This window comes from Pan troglodytes, chromosome 16, assembly GCF_028858775.2.
Source record: "Pan troglodytes isolate AG18354 chromosome 16, NHGRI_mPanTro3-v2.0_pri, whole genome shotgun sequence".
Classification (NCBI taxonomy): Eukaryota; Metazoa; Chordata; class Mammalia; order Primates; family Hominidae; genus Pan; species Pan troglodytes.
Window position 1 is genome coordinate 81,690,441 of NC_072414.2, and position 20,944 is coordinate 81,711,384.

Here is a 20,944-nt window from a genome sequence, read left to right on the forward strand (position 1 = left end):
AAGCATTACAGATGTTTCAGAATTTGTCTAGCAGGTTTTCCAGTTTGTACCAGAAAACCCCTATGCAAATTTACAAAAACCAAAACTATGTACACAAATTACATGCTAAAAAACCCAAACACTAAAAATTATGAACATAACTGTGTGAAACTATGAGTCTTTTTTTCCCCTTTAAATATATTTCCTAAATGCATTGCTATTTGTGGAGATTAGTTTAGTCCCTCAAAAAATTTTCCCATAATGTCCGGCACTGTGGCTCATGCCTGTATTCCCAGCACTTTGGGAGGCTGAGGAGGGTGGATCACCTGAGGTCAGGAGTTCGAGACCAGCCTAGCCAACATGGTGAAATCCCATCTCTACTAAAAATACAAAATTAGCTAGTCGTGGTGGCGCAGGCCTGTAATCCCAGCTACTTGGGATTACAGTAATCCTCCTGCTGAGGCAGGAGAATCTCTTGAACCTGGGAGGTGGAGGTTGCAGTGAGCCGAGATTGAGCCATTGCACTCCAGCCTGGGCAACAAGAGTGAAATTCCATCTCAAAAAAAAAAAAAAAAGAAAGAAAAAAAATTTCCCATATGAATGAAGCTCAGAGGATTTGCTTGGTTCTGTTTGAAGATACAAAATAACTGTAATTTCCATCATTAGGCCCATGGTGAAAGGCAAGCTGGACACTGGTGGAAGAAAAGAAATTCAGATGGGTAGAGGAAAGGGACCTCCCTCCAAGAAAAGAGTCCAGGCAAAGCAATGCAAGTGGGGGAGTGGCCTGCTCTGGGAACAGCCAGCCCCTCCATGGGACCAACACAGCCCTTCCCAAACTGTTTCTCACAACAGCTGTCCCATGAAATGCTCCTCACAAAAACGGGTTCTATGACCAAAGAAATGTGGGAAATACGTAATCATACCCTGTCCTGAAGAGTTACAGTAAATGTTAGTATAGTTAAAGCTCCAAGAAATCCTACAGAAATGTTTGAGTTTAACATTACATTTGTTCCAACAAATTAGATCATAGAAACACCACCACTTTTTGTTTCTAGCCCTATTAACAAACCTGTGGAAGATCCCTCGGGCTGGTCTGAAAGAATCGCCCCAGAGCTCTTAAGTAGGAAGCGAGCCGAGAAAGGAGGGTTGTGACATTGTGATGAGCTCTGAGTTGTATTAAGGAATTTGAACTTTTCATCTGGGGAGTAATAGGATCCAGTCTAGCTTCCAAAAGCTGCCCCTACCAGCCACATGGGGGGCCCTGAAAGCAGGGTTTCAGCCCTGCTGTAGTTCCTCAACTCCCCACAGGTGTATCTAGGAAGGCTTCTGCCCTGGCTGGGCCTGCCCTAATGCCTGAACCAGTCCTGACCAGGGCAGGAGGTATGGCAAAATCAGGGGCTTTGGCCTCACCATCTGCCCATGCAGATGCCTATGCCACAGCAGCTTCCTATTTTCTCCCTTCCTAGTCCCTAGTCCTAGGGAATAGGATTTTACCTCAGTGTCCCTACCTGCTGAGCCTGGGACCCTATTCTTTTTTTTTTTTTTTTTTTTTTTTTGAGACAGGGTCTCACTGTGTTGCCCAGGCTGGAGTGCAGTGGCAATCTCAGCTCACTGCAACCTCCACCTCCCGGGTTCAAGAAATTCTCATGCCTCAGCCTCCCAAGGCGCTGGAACTACAGGCATGTGCCACCATGTCCGGGTAATTTTTGTATTTTTTGGTAGAGACGGGGTTTCACTGTGTTGATCAGGCTGGTTTCGAACTCCTGACCTCAAGTGATCCACCCACCTCGGCCTCCCAAAGTGCTAAGATTACAGGCGTGAGCGAATGCACCCAGCCCTGGGGCCCTGTTCTTATCCTCAGCCCACTTGGTTTTCCCATCCCTAGGGAGCTAGTTTCAGTTCTCTATACTTCTTAGCCACAGGCTGGGCTCCTGCTAAACAGCAGGTCACCCAGAAACATAACATCACTACTTGTGCACCACAGCACTGCCACTCACCCAGAATCTGGGCATCATTCTTGATCCCTTCGTCTCCCCCCAGGTCCTGTTGATTTTGCCCCCTGAATGCCCCTCAAACCATTCTCTTCTTTCCATCTCCCCTGCCACTGCTATAGACCAGACCCCTCTAGCCTCTCACCCAGGCAACTGCAGCAGTCTCCTAAAGGAGCAACTCGCCTCCAGCTGCTCGGCAGTCAAGTGACCTTTGAAATACAGATCAGATCTTCTCACTCTCCATGGGATCACTGGCTTCCAGGATGTTAAGGATAAAGTCCCCAATTCCTTAACATGCGTGAGGATGCCATGCCCAATCTCCAGCCTCATCTCAAACGCCAGCCCCCATTCTCTGAGCTCCAGACACAATGGTCTTTCCCTTCCTGAAGCCCATCCCAGACACCCCGCCCTTTTTGTTGCTTTAGGACCTCTCCTATTGACACACTGGGCCTCCTTGTTTGGAATGGTGACCTGTCCATATAAGTTTGCCATACCCTTTGGACACAGTGCTTTAGACAGCAGGATGTCTAAAGACACTGGGTGACTCTACCCCCAGTCAGTGTCCCCAGCTATCCTTCTGCTCAACCACCTCCCTGGCCACCCCCATGGCTGAGGTCCCAGCATGGCCTGCCTGTGAGAAAGTCCCATTCAGACACATAACACCAGTGAAGTGGCTACCACATCCTCTGGCCCCTGTTTCCAAGACCTTTCTGAAGGGCAAGGAAGCAGGGGACAGTGAAAGGAACATAAGGTTTGCTTTTGACAGCTCTGGGTTTGAATCCTGATTCTGCTACTCATTAGCTGTGTGACTCTGGGCAGGTTGCTTAACCTGTCTGAGACCCTTTTCCTGCTCTGTAATATGAATAGTCCGGTAGTTAAGAATGTGGGCTTTGAAATCTGAGTGCTTGGGTGTAAATTCCTCTTGCCACTGTATACTATCCTAGAGCTCTGAGCTTTAGTCTCATGAGAAAATGGGGATAATAATCAGTACCTCATGGACTGTTGTGACAAGTACGATATCGCAAGTGCTTAGCACAAGTATGAGTAATTATTATCATGGAAATCATCTAGCATTGTGTTCGACACATTAGGGGGACTCCATAATTATTAGTTCACCACCACCCTCTCTTTTCCCAAGTCAAGCAAGATCCACATGCCACCAAGTCCTGACGACATGGAGACTTCAATTCCAGGTCTCTTCACAGATCTGGGTGTGGGTATACTACCCAAAAGGCAGTGTTCATGAGCCAAGAGAAATGGCTTCCTTCTCATAGGAACATTGCTCAGCTGAAAGGCCGTTTACACCTGACAATAACCCAGTAAGGGTGGAGGAATTCCTTTCTGAAGATTTACTCATTCATAAAAAGTTCTCCAGGTACAAAACAACAACAAAAAAGGTATTCTCAAAACTGCAGCCTGGCAGAGTGAGTCTGAGAGATGCGGACCAGCCAGCCACGCCTGGGAACGCTGTTGGCCTCTCTGGGAATGGCATCTACCAGGAAAGCAGCCAGGGATGTCAGATAACAGAAACCCCCGAGGTGGCATGGGAACATTTGAGGGAGTAAAGAACTGGCAACTCAAGGTGGGGGGAAGGTACAAGGGACACGGAGGCTTGAAGCAGGATAGTACAGGCTACAACACAGAGTGCTGAGGAAGGGGTGGGTGGGGAAGGAAAGCAGGAAACAATGAGAACGGAGGAAGAGCCCCGCTAACTTCTCTCAGCTGCTCTGCATTTAGACAAGGGATATTCCCCACTCCGCACCAATACCAGGTCCAGTTACTCTCAGGCTGTCCTAGGGTCTCTCCCACCACCTGCCTCTACAAACAAAGCTGCTATCCAGGGCCAGGGTCAACATGAGGCTGGGTGTGGTGGCTCATGCCTGTAATCCCAACACCTTGGGAGGTGGAGGTGGGTGGATTGCTTGAGTCTAGGAGTTTGAGATCAGCCTGGGCAACATAGTGAGACCTCCATCTCTAATTTTTTTTTAAAGGGTCATCATGTAATGTCTAGGAAGGCTAGACTCACATGCAGGGAGGGGCCCTCCCTGAGCCACAGCATGAGGCCCCACCACCAACACAGTGGTCATGGGTTTGGTTTTAGCAGAGCTTGTTCAAAGAGTATTCCAAGGTGGCTATGGGGAAGAACCAGGTAAGACTCGGCAGACTGTTCTCTCCAGCTCCAGAGTAGAAGTTCATGGAAGAAATGTTCCACAATGCTACAGAAGGTGCTGGTGCCCCCGGAGGCAGCCACGTCCCTCAGTCATCCTAGAGAAATCCAAGGGGTAAAGAGATGTGGAGACAGCACATGTCATAAACGTCACTGCAAGTTATCAGACAAACAAGGGTTCAATTGCGTGGTACCTGTGGGGCCCATGAGTGCTTGCCTGGGCGCCTCATTAGAGCTGGCCCGGCAGCCCCAACAGCTCTTGGACTGTTTTTCAGTCCAAGATTTGCTTTATGAAGACAAAAAGGAATCCAGACACTCTCATCTGCGTGCGCCTGCTTTCTCTGGCAAAGACATCATCTCCATTACCTAGATAAATAGTGCATTTTTCTGTGACTTCGTTGCTTCAGATGTTCATTTTGAGGCCAGGTGTGGTGGCTCAAGCCCGTAATCCCAGCACTTTGGGAGCCTGAGGCAGGTGGATCACCCGAGGTCGGGAATTCGAGACCAGCCAGCCCAACATGGAGAAACCTCGTCTCTACTAAAAATACAAAATTAGCCAGGCATGGTGGCACATGCCTGTAATCCCAGCACTTTGGGAGGCTGAGGCAGGAGAATTGCTTGAACCCGGGAGGCAAAGGTTGCAGTGACCTGAGATGGCGCCATTGCACTCCAGCCTGGGCAATAAGAGTGAAACTCCGTCTCAAAAAAATAAAATAAAATAATAAATGTTCATTTTGGGGCCTTTTGACATCAATTCAAGTCTTTGGGTAAAATATACTTCAGAAAAACAACTGTGAACCTGGGCAACATGGCAAAACCTCGTCTCTACAAAAAATAAAAAAATTAGCCAGGCGTGGTGATGCATGCCTATAGTCCCAGCTACTTGGGAGGCTGAGGTGGGAGGATCATTTGAGCCCAGGAGTTCGAGGCTGCAGTGAGCCATGATCGTGCCCCTGCACTCCAGCCTGGGCAACAGAATGAGACTCCATCTCCCAAAAAAAGAGAAAAGAAATGAAAAGAAAAGCAACTGTGAATAGGCTGAGGATCAACGTGGGGACTGACTCTCATCAAAAGAAAAACCAGTAAGGACCAGGTCAGCCATTCTCCAGACACTTCAGGCAAGGAGCCCAAACCAAAGGAGGAAAAACTACGCATTCAGTTGTTCAACTGCCTCAGCATGGTTAATGTATTCACTTGAAGTAGAAATGTTTTGAGACTTAATGACCATGATTAATATCCCTCTGCACCCCCTCCTTCCTACCACTTGGGAATCTTTGGGGAATAGTTAGGTTCAGAGCCACCTACAAGAAAGGTCCCAGGTTGTCATTCTTCATACCTTAGAGGAATTTTCCTGATGCTAACACATTCCCAGGTGTTTCACAGAATTCCACTAAAGCTGGGGGGTAAGATTCATCCTGTCGTCTTCTCATCCTACCCACAACCTCAACCAGTATGTACCATGCTCCTGCCAGGAGATACAACCGCACCAACACCAGGTACCTACCCACTCCTCGTCCTCTGCCCCATCCCCCTGCTCTCGGATCTCCGCTGCAGCCCCCTCCGAACACTTTTGGGCCATGATGTTGTCTGTCCAGGATGCCCCTGTCTTTCCATCACCAGTGAAATTACACTTGGTCACTGTTCCAGCCTCAAGTTTGGCCAATGAATCTGAAAGAAGAGATGAAATTGAATGTCCTCTGTCCTTGTGGCGGAAACATAGTGAGGGCTGGGCCCATTATGGTGGGGTCCCCTAGGCCTGGGTTAAACCACTGTTTTCTCCAGGCGTAGATGTGGTCAATGAGCCCCTGGGTGGGACCCCCAAGGTATGGTGGGAGAGTCGCTCACAGGAACCATGGGATTGGGTGGCACCCGGGGATCCAGGCTGTCGAGCCTAATGGCCCTAGGGCACTTGTGCAGGGATTTAGGAGTAAATCTCAAGGGCTTGGTCGTGTCCCCATGGAGGCCAGCCCTTGCCTGCTCCCATGAGCTCTAGGCAGAAGGGAGGCCAAGAGCCCCCATGGGCCACACAGGAACAGTGGGCCACAGTGAGGGTTGCACTGCTCACCCAGGAAGGGACCATCGCCCCGAGTCTTCAGCCGTACCCCGGCCCCCAGCTCGAGTTCCATCGCCTCCATCTCTGACTCGGGCATCCAGAACGCCACTGTGTGGTCGGGGGTGAGGCTCTCTGTCAGCGCCAGCAGCTCTGGCTTGTTGACCAGCCCCTTCAGTGCCTCGGGCGTGAGCCTGTCAGTGTCCCCCTTGGCTTCCACCTCTGCAGGCACAGAGCGCAGGAGGGTCATTATCACTGTGGCAGCAAGCACTTCAGAAGGGCCCCTCAGGAGCCAGGTGAGGGCTGAGTGTTTCCAAGCTCAGTCACCCGGAGGCTGGGACTCAGTGCCCATTCTGCGAGTCCTCATCAAGGAACTCCACAGCAGAGGCGGACAGGCATGAGCTGGGGACAGGCAGCCTGGTGCAGATCTGGGCTCCACAATAACTTAGGCAAGTTACATCACCTCTCTGTACCCGAAAAATAGGATAAAATCAGAACATACCTGACAGGACTGAAATGACGTATAAAGGAAATAAAGCATGTAGCACAGCGCCTGGCACATGGACCCCTAGGTAAGCATTCATATGTTTTCACTATTCCCATCTTACAGATGAGAAAACTAAGGCTTAGAGAAGTTCAGTAATTAGCTCAAGGTCACACAGTAGTAGAGGAGGCAGGATTCAAAGCACCCCAACACATTCCATCTTGAAACCCCGGTGGCCAGGCAGGGTTCTCTCCAGGCTCTCAGGGTCTACCTGGCTGGGGTGAGGTCTACTGGAACCAGGAGTAAACTGTGGTAGTCCCCCTCCTCTCTCCTGGCCCTGGCAGAGTTCATGGGCTAAGGGAGAAGTCCTAAATCCAGGTGCTGGATTAGGGAAGGGGCACTCCCGGACTGTGAAGTGGGCCCAGCCTCCCAGGGCTGGGTGTTCACAAGGCCACACCCCAGCACAGCAACCCCGGAGCTTGTCCCACAGGCTGCCTGCGCCACGCCAAGCCCAGGTGGCCGCACTTCACTGGAGAACATCCCAGCCAACCCATGAACACATTTCATGGAGCACATTCCATTCATGGTGTACAACCTCAGCCAACCTCTGCCAGGGGTGCCTTCTGGGACTGCACAGGTGGCTGCTCCCACAGGACTGCTCCATCCTCCTCAGCCCTCTGCCCTGACACCCTCTAGACAGAGCATCTCACTTTCTTTGCAAGGTAACAGAGGCCATCAAGTGAGACCTCTCACTTCCCTGACCACTCACCTGTCAACCCTTTTTTTTTTTTTTTGAGATGGAGTCTCGCTTTGTCACCCAGGCTGGAGTGCAGTGGTGCAATCTCAGCTCATTGCAACCTCTACCTCCTGAGTTTGAGCAATTCTCCTGCCTTAGCCTCCCGAGTAGATGGGATTACAGGTGTGTGCCACTACACCCGGCTAATTTTTGTATTTTTGTTAGAAACGGGGTTTCACCATGTTGGCCAGGCTAGTCTCAAACTCCTGACCTCAGGTAATCCACCCATCTCAGCCTCCCAAAGTGCTGGGATTACAGGCGTGAGCCACCACGCCCAGCCATCAACTCACTTCTGACCACACAAAACATCTCCTCTTTCCTTCTGTCTCAAAGGATAGGAGGCCTCTCCTCCTGCCTCAAGCCAGCTCCTCCATCTGGGCTGCAGACAGACCCCTTCCCCCCTCCTGAGGACCTGTCTCTCTCTCCCTACTCCTTGACCTTTCCTCAAGGCCTTCCTGCGTTCTGGCTTTGACACCTACTGCTCCAGACCCCATGTACCCCCACCAGAGTCACCGGTGAGCTCTTAACCTGCAAACTTCTTGGATGCTCCATATCTCAGACCTAACTAACCCATGGGCAGTGCCTGACCCCACTGCTAGCTCCTCACGCCTGTTCCCCTTGGCTTCGCGGGGCTTTAGAGACATGATACCTTCCCCATCCCTCGGACCTTTCAGTGGCTCCATCTCCTGCTCTTCCTTCTCCATCCATCTCCTATTGTTGCTATTTCCCAAGACAACCTCCTGGGCCCACTTCTTTTCTCCTCCTGGGTAACTTGGTCCACTTCCGTAGCTTCAATACTCTCGATGTGCTGCAGCCCAGTTCTCTCCCCAAGTTCTAGAACTGCCCTCCAAGGCCTCAGTAGACCTCTACCCAGCAGTGCTCCTGGCAACTCAAACTCAGTGTGTTCCAAACAGACCTCCTCCCCACAAACCTCTCGCCCCTCCATTTCCCCAAGTCTGGCACCCATGCCCAACCCCTGGCATCATCACGACTCCTTCCTCTTCCTCTCCAATAGCCAAGCCAACACTGAGGCCACTGTGCCTCCTCTAGCTTGAGCTCCTCCAGTCTCTGCACCCCCACTGACAGGTCCTTAACCCTGGCCTTCTTATCTCTGTCCTAGGTGACCCTAACAGCTTTTTCACAGGCATCGCTGGGCTCCAGGCTATTTGCCTCCCTGGAGATTTTCAAACACAGACCTGATCACATCACCTGCCTACTTAAAACCTCACTACAGGGCTGCCCTGCACCCTCGGTTAGAGTTGAGCTCCTCAGTGCCCGCCCCTCCTGCTGCCTACCCTGCATGGCTTCTCATACCTGGGTCAGGAACTCTTCAACTTCCAGGCATTGGGCACCCTCTGCCTCTCTGAAACACCCTGCAAATCCCTGGCACCTGGCTGACCTCTGCTTATCTTTCAGGATTCAGTCCTGTTATTCCCTGCTCCAGGGCGTCCCCAGCCATGCCTGCCTGGGCTCAGCACCCTTCACGGGATCCAGGCCCGGGCCTGTCCATCTCCTCTACTGGACTGAGAACATTTCAAGTATACGACTGGGTCTTGTTCATCCCTGGACCCCTCAGCGTGTGGCACAAGGGCTGGCACATGATATAGATGGTCCCTAATGTTCAGAGAGTCAATGAGTAACTGAAGGTATGAATGAATAAAGTGATAGAGTCCCACTCAACCTCAAAACCTTCTCACCCAGGGGCAGACAGCAAAGAGGCTCTACCAGAGACAAAATTAGGAAGAAGAAGAAGATCATGGAGGGCCTGCTATGGTTGGAATGTATCCCCCAAAATTTGTACGTTGACAGGAGGCTGAGGCAGGAGAATCGCTTGAGCCTGGGAGGCGGAGGTTGCAGTGAGCCAAGATTGAGCCACTGCACTCCAGCCTGGGGGACAGAGCCAGACTTTGTCTCAGACAGAAAAAGAAAAGGAAAAAAAAAAAGTCAAACTCAGCTCCCTTTCCTCCACTGATGGAGTGTGGACATAATGCCTAGAAGTAAAGTGGCCATCAAAAAGTATTATTATTATTATTATTATTATTATTATTTTTGAAACAGAGTCTCACTCTGTTGCCTAGGCTGGAGTGCAGTGGTGCAATCTCGGCTCACTGCACCTCCACCTCCTGGGTTCAAGTGATTCTCCTGCCTCAGCCTCCCAAATAGCTGGTATTACAGGTGCACGCCACCATGCCCAGCTAATTTTTGTATTTTTAGTAGAGATGGGGTTTCACCATGTTAGCCAGGCCAGTCTCGAACTCCTGACCTCAAGTGATCCACCCACCTCGGCCTCCCAAAGTGCTGGGATTATAGGCAAGAGCCACCACACTCACCCTAAAGTTTTTTTAAAAAAGAAAAAAAATCATATGTTGAAACTTAATCACCAATGTGATAGTATTAAGAGGTGGGACCTTTAGGAGGTGAGTCATGGCATACGAGTGGGATGAGTGCTTTACAGAAGAGATTGAAGAGAGAGCCGCCTTGCCTTCTGCCATGTGAGGACTCAGCAGGAAGGTGCCGTCTCTGAAGCGCAAAGCAAGCCCTCACCGGACACCGAATCTGCTGGCACCCTGACCTTGGACTTCCCCACCTCCAGAACTGTAAGCCAGACATTTCTGTTCTTAAGTAGGTGCAGTGGCACACACCTACAGTCCCAGCTATTCTGGAGGCTGAGGAGGGAGGATCACTTGAAGACTATAGTGTGCTATGATTGCACCTGAGAATAGCCGCTACACTCCAGCCTGGGCTACATAGCAAAACCCAGCCACTAAAAATGCACAAAGAAACAAAAATTTTAAAAATTAAAAATAAAATAAACAAACACATTTCTATTGTTAATAAATCACCCAGCCTAAGGTATTTTGTTATATAGCACGCATGGACTAAGACCCCAGAACCAAAAGAGGATTTGGGCAGTAAAACAGAGACCGCCTAGCGCCTGGCCTGGGCTCTGCACAAAGGCAGTTAGAGCCCAAAGCCAGGTTTGTGGGTGATTCTGCCAGATACAGGAAATGGCAGGAGGTGGGAAGGCCAGCCTGGCCCCTGGAATGGAGGGGAGGGAACGGGGATCCTCTGAGTAAATGGGAGGCAAGGCCACGGGTGGATGTGGAAGCCTCAGGCCACATACAGGGCTTCAACGTCAAGCGGGCTGAAAAGACACTTTCCAGGGGCTAAGAGGCTCAGAAGAGAAAGGCCGCCACACTGCAGTAGGGCCCTGAGGGAGAGAGGGAGGGCAGAGGATACCTACTGTAGGACGACATGAGGAAGCCCGTGTTCACCTTCCTGGTGGCGCTGAAGTTGGGCTCGATTTCATTTCCCTTGGCGTCGAATTTACGGCGATGGATGTGACTGGGCCGGATATACAGCACATAGTAGCGCTCCTGGGGCCAGGCAGACAGAGAGTGAGGGGGCGGCTTCATCCCACAACACACACACTCTGGGCTCTGGCTGCAGCCCCGCCAACCTCACATCTACCCTAGAAGCCCACCTCAGCTCCAAAAGATGTTCAAGCTAGGCAGATGCTCCCTCTGCCCCCAAATATTTATGCATTCATGGGTTCACAAGAGCACCTGCCACATATAATGAGCCCTGCTAGAAGTTCCTAACAGGGCAAGCCCAGGGCTTCCACACAGCCAAAGACAAAAAGTATATATAGAAAACCATAATTTGGGCTGGGCACAGTGGCTCATGCCTGTAATCCCAGCACTTTGGGAGGCAGTGGTGAGTGGATCACGAGGTCAGGAGTTCGAGACCAGCCTGGCCAGCATGGTGAAACCCTGTCTCCATCAAAAATATAAAAAATTAGCCAGGTGTGGTGGCGTGTGCCTGTAATCCCAGCTACTCAGGAGGCTAAGGCAGGAGAATTGCTTGAGCCCAGGAGGCGGAGGTTGCTGTAAGCCGAGATCCTGCCACTGTACTCCAGCCGGGGAGACAGAATGAGACTCCATCTCAAAAAAACAAAAACAAAACAAAACAAAACAAAACCAAACCATAACCCAAGCCCGAGGACCCCAAATACCATGAAGCAGGAATGGGCGCTGCCAAGGTACAATGGAAAGGGCACTGAAAAGGAGCCCTGGGTGAGGGCAGCCACTCTGCCCCTTCCAACAGCCTGGGACAAACCACTCAGTTTCCCCATCACATGGGGATAACGTGATGTCTGTGTTTAAGAATATTATGAGGGTTCAATGAGATAACAGAGGGGCAAGCACAGTGCCAAGCGTGAACTGTGCTATAAATGCTGTTTGCCAGTTGTTCAAGGCAGGTGGGTGAAATGCTCCCAGGGCCTGAAGAATAGGAGGCCACATCCTGGTAGAATCAAGAAAGATGAAGTCTTGGAGGGTAGGGAGGTCTGCCAACTGTGGGAATAAGAAGCTGTAGGAAGAATATTAAAAGCCTGGGACAGTATAGGAAATAAAAGCCAAGAGGCCCTTGTGCATGTTTGCGCCACGCAGGGCACCTGGAGGCCTTCTGGGAGCCCAGGCTGGGAAAGCAAGTGGGCTTGGTTCAGGACAGGCCTTGAGTTGGCACTCGGAGTTTGGATTTTATTTGATGGACAAGGAATCCTGAAAGGTTTCTGAGCAGCAGTGAGACCCTCAGAGATGTATTTCTGGAAAGACATTTGTCCTGTTGGCAGCAGGGCAGGGATGAGTTCTGGGGACAGCCAGAAGGCAGGGGGACAGGTGCAAGGTTTTATCAGGACAGGCTGAGGGCCCATCTCAGGTAAGCAGCCATGGAAAGAGGAAGGGAAGGCAAGGGAGGGGGAGGAATGGGCAAGGGAGAAGCCCAGCAGGGCCTGGCATTGCTTACCTGGAGAGGAGACAGTGAGGGTTCCCAGCCTGGTGGCTGGGAGGGCAACTGCACCATTACCAGGAATGGAACTCAGAGGAGGCAAGTTTTAAGAGGGGCTAGGAGAAGGCCCTGCCTGAGGGCAGATGAGGCAAGCAAGCCCCACACCAGCATAGAGACACTGCTGGGCTCTCCTGGGCAGGCTGGCTAGGGGCTCTGATGGGCGTTCCCACCTGCCGACTGTGTGCTAAGGAGGGGAGGGTGCAGCAAAATACCACCTGACATGAAAATAGTGCTGAGCTGTTCTCGTGGGGTACAGGGGGGACATGCAGGCTCCATGTAGCACCAGGCCTCTGGCCCTACTGGAGGGGGCATTTTTAGAGACCAAGCTCAGTTATAGAGACCAAGGAGATAAGGTGGTCAGCACATCTAGGTGGGGCTATTTGAAGGGGGAGTGGAAAGTCAGAACTAGCGCTCAGAAAAAAGACACAGGCTAGTACTGGATGGTAAATGCCAGGTGTACCCACAGATACCTGAGATGGGGTGGTGATACAGGACATGACCCCAGGAGGCTGAGAGGGCAAAGGCAGCCAGGACATCAACATGGGAACTGAAGCCCCAGACACTGTCAGAGTTTACATTCAGGCAAGACTGGGGTTTAGGGCCTGTTCTGCCTTCTCAGCCATGACCCAGGCTCTTCTGGCAAGAACACAGGCCCTCCCACCTGTCTGCTGCTCAACACAGCCTTAAACTATTCTTCCAGCTGGTAGTCCCATTTGGCTATAAATCTCCTGACCTACTTCCCACTTGCTTTCTAAGCCCATCAAGAATCCCAACTCATGGCACTGGAAGGACCCAGCACAAGGAGATGCCACAGTGGATGATGACCGCGAAGTCAGTGCCCTCTAGCTAGCACCGAGGAAGCATCCTCACCTTCCTGCCATGAGCGTCCAAGATGCTGTGCCGAGATACATCGATCAGTTCTCCCTCCAGCAGGACACCATTTCCCCTGGAGATGAAAGGGAAAGAAAGGATAGCCAGTTTTGTCAGTCCTCAGCAAATCTCACCCGTGTCTCCTATTTACCCAGCCCTGAGCAGGCTGGGTACTGAGCAGCTCCTTTCCCCGTGCTTCCTACATAGGGATCTCCAAAGGGTCCCAAAGGCTGGCGCATTGCCCAGATGCCAGGAGGAACCTTGTCAGCCTGCCCTAAGATCAAGCTATGGCCCCCTCCTACAAGGCCACTGGGAGTAACTGGAACCAGAGCCTCAGTCTTATCTACAAAATGGGGAGGAAAACAGCTGCCTCACTCTCCTCCTCTGATGTTGACACAAGATCATGTGTGTGAAGGTGTTTTGTAAGCTATTAAGTGATTACTAAATACAAAAGATTTTACTTTTTTATTGGGCCAAATGTGAGCGTAGGTATCTAAGCTGCAATAAACTATTTTCCCTTTCCACCTGTTTTTAAACACTCTCATATTCCTTTCCTCATTCATATCCAGGTGGTCATTAACCCAAGGAAATGGTTACTACTGAGAGGTGAAGAAACCAAAACTTAGAAGTCTGAGACTAGTCCAAGATCACACGGTCCTTCACTGAGGGGAAGTGGAACCCTGGCTTCTCGACTCTGGTTTTCATAAAAGCAGAACGTGGAGGCTTCCTTTTTTGCATCCACAGAAATGGAGAAGCGTGGGGACAACTGAAGATGACAGTGGAATAGGGATGAGAGTGGGAAGTGAAAACTTTACCTAGCTGGTCTCTATCCAATTCTTCCCCACCCCCCGCAATTATTTTTCTAAATATTTAACTGACAAAAGACTGTATATATTCAAGGTGCACAACGTGATGATTTAAGTACACACTATGTAATGATTACCACAGATTAATGAACACACCCACCAGACCCCATGCTGTACATTAGGTCCCCAGAAATTGTTTATTCTATAACTGAAAGTTTGTACCTTTGATCATTACCCCATCCCCATCCACTATCCCCTGGCAATCACTGTTCCCTGTTCTACTGTTTCTTTTCTTTTGACACAGTCTTGCTCCATCGCCCAGGCTGGAGTGCAGTGGCACAATCTCGGCTCACTGCAACCTCCACCTCCCGGGTTCAAGCGATTCTCATGCCTCAGCCTCCCAAATAGCTGGGATTACAGGTACCTGCCACCACGCCCGACTAATTTTTGTATTTTTAGTAGAGACAGGGTTTCACCATTAGGCTGGTCTCAAACTCCTAACCTCAAGTGATCCACCCGCCTCGGCCTCCCAAAGTGCTGGGATTACAGGCGTGAACCACAGCGCCTGGTCTGTTCTGCTGTTTCTATGGTTCAACGCTTTTATAGGTTCCATATACGAGATCACACAGTATTTGTCTTTCTGTGTCTGGCTTATTTCACTTAGCACAATTCTTCAGTGCAGTTGTAAATGGAATGGTCCGTTCGGCCTCATAACCCTGTGACGACAGGGCCTGGCCCTCCAAATCCTCCTCACCCAGGCAGGCCCTGCTCTGGACCAGCCCGCCCGCTGTTCCCGCCACAGCACGGCCACTGTCCCTTCTGGGGCAGGGCATGAGTCTTTGCAAAAGCAGCGCGGCAAGTAGCTGGAGTTCGTAGTTACGCGGGTGGGGTGGGGCCGGAGGTCGGCGTGAGGCGAAGCACAGCCTTCGGAGACCTGTCTGGGGGTCGGGACCCTCTCTCGAGGGCAGGCGGACAGGCGGGGAGATTTAAGCCGATCTGTATCATGGGGTCGCTGGGCGGGCGCGGCGGCAGGGGCGCCGGGAGCGGCGGACTGGAGGGGCGGACTGAAGGCGGAGAGGCGGCTTTGGCAACCCCAGTTTTCCCCCACCCGCATCCCACCCCCCACCCCGATCCTGTTGCGGGGTTCGAGCCGGGGCAGGCGAGGCCGACCCGAGGCCGTGCGCCCAGGCCTACCCCTGGTGGGCGGCGGGGTCCCAGGCCCCCGGCAGCCGGACGCTCTGCACCGCCTTGTTCCGGAGCGCGCCGTCGTGGTAGATGCGGCTCATTCTCCCGACCGCCCGGGCACCCCCGCACAGAGCCGGCGCCCTGGGCTGGGGGCGCGGCGCGGGAAGTGCTGCAGGACGCGCGGGGACCCGCGATTCCCAGCCGGCGGATCCGGGAATGGCGCGGCCCGGCCCTCAGGCGTTCCTCGGCGGGATTTAAAGGGACCGAGCTCCATTCCTGCACGCCAGGCCGCGCGCGGCAGGGGTTGGGCTTCCGGGAGGACCCTGGCTGGGGGCTTAGCACAGTGGGGCAGAAAGGCCATGCTTTTCTCTTGTCTCTCTCTCTTCCTCATTCCTAGAGGAAGATCCCTGCCCCAGCACACGCACAAAAGGGAAATTGAGGCCCCAAGATCCTATTATAGAAGATCCTTTGTAGGATCAGCCCGGGAAGGATGGGTTTCTGGGAAGCAGGAATGGAGAACAGCCACTGGGGAGGATTGGGTGGTCAGCTTAGAAGCTGTCCATTATGCCCCGCCCGCGGCCCTACAGTGGCTGAGTCAGGTATCCCAGGGATCTGTGACGAGGGAGCTGGGGCATGGGTGTCAGATCAAAGACGCCTAAGTTTGAATCCCAGCTGTGAGCTTGGGCAAGCTCCTCAACCTCTCTGAGCCCATGCTTCTTCCTCTGTAAAATGGGGTCAGTATCAGGGGGATTGTAAAGTTTAATGAGCTCACCCTTTCTACAACATAGCATTGCCCTCCCTCCTTCTTCCCGCACAGCTCCTGAACTCCTCCCTGGCCCCACAATGCCCTTTGCCCAAGTATGTCATAGTCCACAGGTGCATTTTCCAAGCCTGGTACAGAAGATTCTTCTCACCCTGGGATTGTTGAGGAATCTTTGTTCTTTTGTTTGGCTTCTTCGTGCCAGGCCTCGGGGCAGGTGGGCCCATTCAGGGAGGCCAGGTGTACCCCGGGAGAGGGGGCGGCATTTAAAGGGGGTGGTGGCCAGGCAGATGCCTAGGAGTCCAGCATGAGCTGTCAATGTTGGAAGAAGCAAGCACCCTCTCCCTTCCCTGCTACACACACACACACACACACACACACACACACACACACACACACAATGACTTTCTTGGGTCCTAGGCACTTTTGTTTTCAAGGGACCCTTTCTCCATTAAAATTATTTTTAAAAATTATTATCTTACCACTGGGCTGGCATAAAGATGAATATATGAATTTTATATATTTTATTTCTTTTCTTTTCTTTTTTTTTTTTTGAGACAGAGTCTTCCTATGTTGCCCAGGCTGGAGTGCAGTGGTGAATCTTGGCTCACTGTAACCTCTGCCTCCCAGGTTCTAGTGATTCTCCTGCCTCAGCCTCCTGAGTAGCTGGGATTACAGGCACTCACCACCACACCCGACTAATTTTTGTATTTTTAGTAGAGATGGGGTTTCACCATGTTGGCCAGGCTGGTCTCAAACTCCTGACTTCATGTCACCACCTGCCTCTGCCTCCCAAAGTGCTAGGATTACAGGCCTGAGCCACTGCTCCCAGTCTAAAGTATTTTCTTCAACCTAAACATATATATTTTTTTTCTGCATCCAATCATCCATTACTAAACATATTTTTAGGAAGAAAGAGCACCTGTAGTCCCAGCTACTCAGGAGGCTGAAGCAGGAGGATCACTTGAGCCCAGGAGTTTGAGTCCAGCCTAGGCAACATAGCGAAACCCTGTCTATTAAAAAAAATTAATGAAATTAAATTTAAATTTCAAAAGAATAAAAACATTTTGCGGACCGCTAAAAGTATGATAGGCCTAATGGATGAGTCAGCCCCACTCCTAGCTGGCCTACCTGGCTGCCTGGTGTATGTCTGAGAAGGAAAAACATAGAAAAGCCCTACTGGAAAGCCCCTCTGGGTACAACTGTCCTTTGGCCTTCTCTGCTCAAAACCCTCCAGCTGCTCACAGCCACCTGGCTGGCATGTCCTCCTCCTCTTTCCCTTTTCTGTGTCATGTTCCCCCTCACTGTGGCTCCAACTGCATAGCCATCCATGGTAGCCACTAGCCACATGTGGCTACTTAAATTTAGATTCTAACTGATTAAACCTAAATTAAATGTAAAACTCAATTCCTCACTTTCACTAGCCACATTTTTAAGTGCTCAACAGCAACGTGTGTTTAGCGACTACAAGACACAGAACATTTCTTCGTTGCAGAAAGTTGTATTGGACAGGGCTGCTCTAAATCCTCTCAGGAAGAGTCATCTGCTTATTAGGCTCTGCAACTTCACCCCATCGGCACAATCTGCAGGCCAGGCACCAGCAAGACAGAGGAACCCAAAAGAACAAAAGGAAAATTTTTGGAAAGGTTTTGACATTTATTTCCTAAAAAGCATCAATCATCACGGGAAAAAACCCCAGAATTTTGTTGGACTTTCTTACATGTATTTTGCAGTTTAATAATGTCTCTATATTACATTATAAACCACAAGGTACCATGGAGACAGTATCAAGATATCTTTGATTAACACCATTCAACATTTGATTCCTACACTAATTCCCCTTGCTTTGTGTTCCTCCTCATCATCAAACTTTCCAAAATGTCCAGTTTTTTGTTGTTGTTTGTTTTCTTGAGGCAGAGTCTCACTCTGTCACCCAGGCTAGAGTGCAGTGGTGCAATCTTGGTTCACTGCAACCTCTGCAATTCTCCCACCTCAGCCTCCCAAGTAGCTGGGATTGCAAGCGTGCACCACCACGCGCAGCTAATTTTGTTTGTTTGTTTGTTTGTTTGTTTTTGAGATGAAGTCTTGCTCTGTCACCAGGCTGGAATGCAATGGCGCAATCTCGGCTCACTGCAACCTCCGCCTCGTGGGTTCAAGCGATTCTTGTGCCTCAGCCTCTCGAGTAGCTGGGATCACAGGCATGTGCCACCATGCCCCGCTAATTTTTATATTTTTAGTAGAGACGAGGTTTCACCACGTTGGCCAGGATGGTCTCGATCTCCTGACCTCAGGTGATCCGCCTGCCTCAGCCTCCCAAAGTGCTGGGATTACAGGCGTGAGCCAGGGTGCCCAGCCCTCTTTTTTTTTTTAATTGTTAGCAGAAGCAAATTTACAGCTATAGACACCAAAACTTTGGGCCTCTCAGTTCCATGAGCCCCTATTGAGGCCAGTGTTGGAAGGTTCTCATAATGTGTTCACATGGGCATCTGCTTTTGTAAAATTTTCATAGATAAGGCAATTTTGCTTCAAGCAGAGACTACTTTTTTGCTCAGAATTCTCTTTTGCCTCATGTCAAGTGATGGTGGTGTAAAATATGAATGAGGGGAAACTGACATGGAATACATTTAGTTTGGGTTTAGTGGAATACATTTATGTGGTCTGTACTCTTCTCCACCTATAATTAAATTATAGCCAGCCATCCTGGTGTAGAAATATCCTACCTCTGTCTGTGCCAACTCATCTGGCACAGAGCACAAAGTGGGTGACATGAAGGAGCAGGGCTGGAGGTCACATCACAGTAGAAATGTGCCCTACAGTGCCTGGCACTGAGACTTTGTGGGTGCTGGAGAAGGAACAAAGTGTGAATCATAATGTGCCAGAAGCTGGTGTGTAGTAGAAAATTCTCTGGGCCGGGCGCAGTGGCTCATGCCTGTAATCCCAGCACTTTTAGGAGGTCGAGGTGGGTGGATCACTTGAGGTTGGGAGTTCAAGACCAGCCTGCCCAACATGGTGAAACCCTGTCTTTACTAAAAATACAAAAATTAGCCAGATGTCATGGTGCACGCCTGTAATCCCAGCTACTCGGGAGGCTGAGGCATGAGAATCGCTTGAACCTGGGGAGACAGAGGTTGCAGTAAGCTGAGATCGCACCCTGCATTCCAGCCTGGGGCACAGAGCGAGTCTCTGTCTCAAAAAAAAAAAAGAAAAGAAAAAGAAAAAAAGAAAAGAAAATTCTTCCAGTTATCAGACAGATGAAATTATAAGCAGAAGATTCTCCTTAACTGTAGTCAAAATCAAAGTTCTCTCAGGAATGTCTTCCCTAAAGCTGTGCATGTAATTATATACATACCAACCATTTTTCTCCCTGTCTTTTGATGGGCATTGGGCAAAATCAAATTTATCAGGATTCCTGTGTAGGACACAAATGTCTAGCAGTAAAACAAACAGAAAGTGCATTTGTGTGTGGAGTCTTAGACTGTATGCATCAGATCGCATCTTAGCATATCTGACACATCTTGTCCTGACAAAGTCTGGTGGTTCCAGAAGAAATAGCATGCCAAATTGCCACCAAGGCAGTGAAAAAAAAGCCTGAAGAAATTACATACACACCACAGAGCGAAAGAAAAACAAAGAAATCGCTGAAGAGAGAAAGCATAACATGATGCCAGAATGAAGACCAAACCTATCCATCACATCACATCAATAAATGCAAATGGAGTAAGCCTAGTTTGGAAAGAAAATCTATGATATGCCTTTAGATCAGACATCTATTTCTTTTCTTTTCTTTTCTTTTCTTTTCTTTTTTCTGAGACAGAGTATTGCTCTGTCTCCCAGGCTGGAGTGCAGTGGTGTGATCTCAGCTCACTGCAACCTCCACCTCCCAGGTTCAAGCAATTCTCCTGCCTCAGCCTCCCAATAGCTAGGTTCAAGCAATTCTGCCTCAGCCTCCCAAGCAGCTAGGATTACAGGCGTGCATCACCACACCCAGCTAATTTTTGTATTTTTAGTAGGGACAGGGTTTCACCATGTTGGCCAGGCTGGTCTCAAACTCCTGACCTCAGGTGATCCACCCGCCTCAGCCTCTCAAAGTGCTGGGATTATAGGAATGAGCCACCATGCCTGGCCTAGATCAAACATCTCTTAATGCCATTCAGAGCCTCTTGGCCTCACATTCTTCCCAGGCCTTTGACCTATTCTGTCCTCACCTCTCTGTAGTGATCAGTTCTGCCTAGGGCCCCACTGATTTCACGTGGAAACAATCCCTCATGACAGCAATATGAGCATTGTTACTAGTGGTAAGTGGTTCATGATAACCCTTGGCATGAAGTGGCATCAAAATTATTAAGGTTTTCACCTGTAGTTAATTGGGGGTGGGCTGTAGGTGGAGAGTGAAATTGGGCAGGTAAACGGGGCATCTGTGGCATTTGATTGGTATGGAGCAATGATCATTATAAGAAATGTTGAGTAGGCTAGCTTTTATTCAGCCAGGTGTGGTGACTCATGCCTGTAATCCCAGTGCTTTGGGAGGTCAAGGAGGTAGGATCACTTGAGGCCAGGAATTCAAGACCAACCCACGCACCATAGTAAGACCCTGTCTCTACAAAATTTATTTATTTATTTATTTAGCCATGCAACAAAAACCTTTATTAACATTTTGAACACTGTTAGCTATTATTGAAACTGGTAATTTTACAAAAAAGTTTTTTTTAATTAGCTGGGTATGGTGAAATATCCCTGTAGTTCTAGCTACTCAGGAGGCTGAGGTGGGTTTCGAGACCATTCTAGCCCAGGAGTTTGAGGCTGCAGTAAGCTGTGATTGCACCATGGCACTCCAGTCTGGGCAGCAGAGTGAGACTCTTCATCAAAAAAATAAAGAAAAGAAATGTAGGGTAGACCAGCTTTTATTAACAGCATTGAAACCTTACAAAAAAGAAAATGATAGTCTCAGGATAGCTAACAGCCAACTTTAGATATGTACAAGCCATGGGGAGGCCGGGTGTGGGGACAG

General features: G+C 50.1%; 1 protein-coding gene and 1 non-coding gene across 3 annotated transcripts; one reads left to right on the forward strand and one right to left on the reverse strand.

Moving 5' to 3' along the window:
• Positions 1 to 62, forward strand: LOC112205653 (U7 small nuclear RNA). Its single transcript, XR_002939752.1, has one exon. It is a non-coding gene; the product is annotated as a U7 small nuclear RNA (small nuclear RNA).
• Positions 63 to 2,358: 2,296 nt separating this feature from the next.
• ARPIN (actin related protein 2/3 complex inhibitor) lies at positions 2,359 to 15,432 on the reverse strand. 2 transcript variants are annotated; one of them, NM_001242426.1, is given in 6 exon segments: positions 2,359 to 4,235; positions 5,642 to 5,805; positions 6,203 to 6,409; positions 10,712 to 10,844; positions 13,186 to 13,261; positions 15,186 to 15,432. In NM_001242426.1, coding segments are annotated over 6 exon segments (681 nt in total). In that variant the 5' UTR covers positions 15,278 to 15,432; the 3' UTR covers positions 2,359 to 4,226.
• Between the last annotated feature and the right edge of the window lie 5,512 nt (positions 15,433 to 20,944).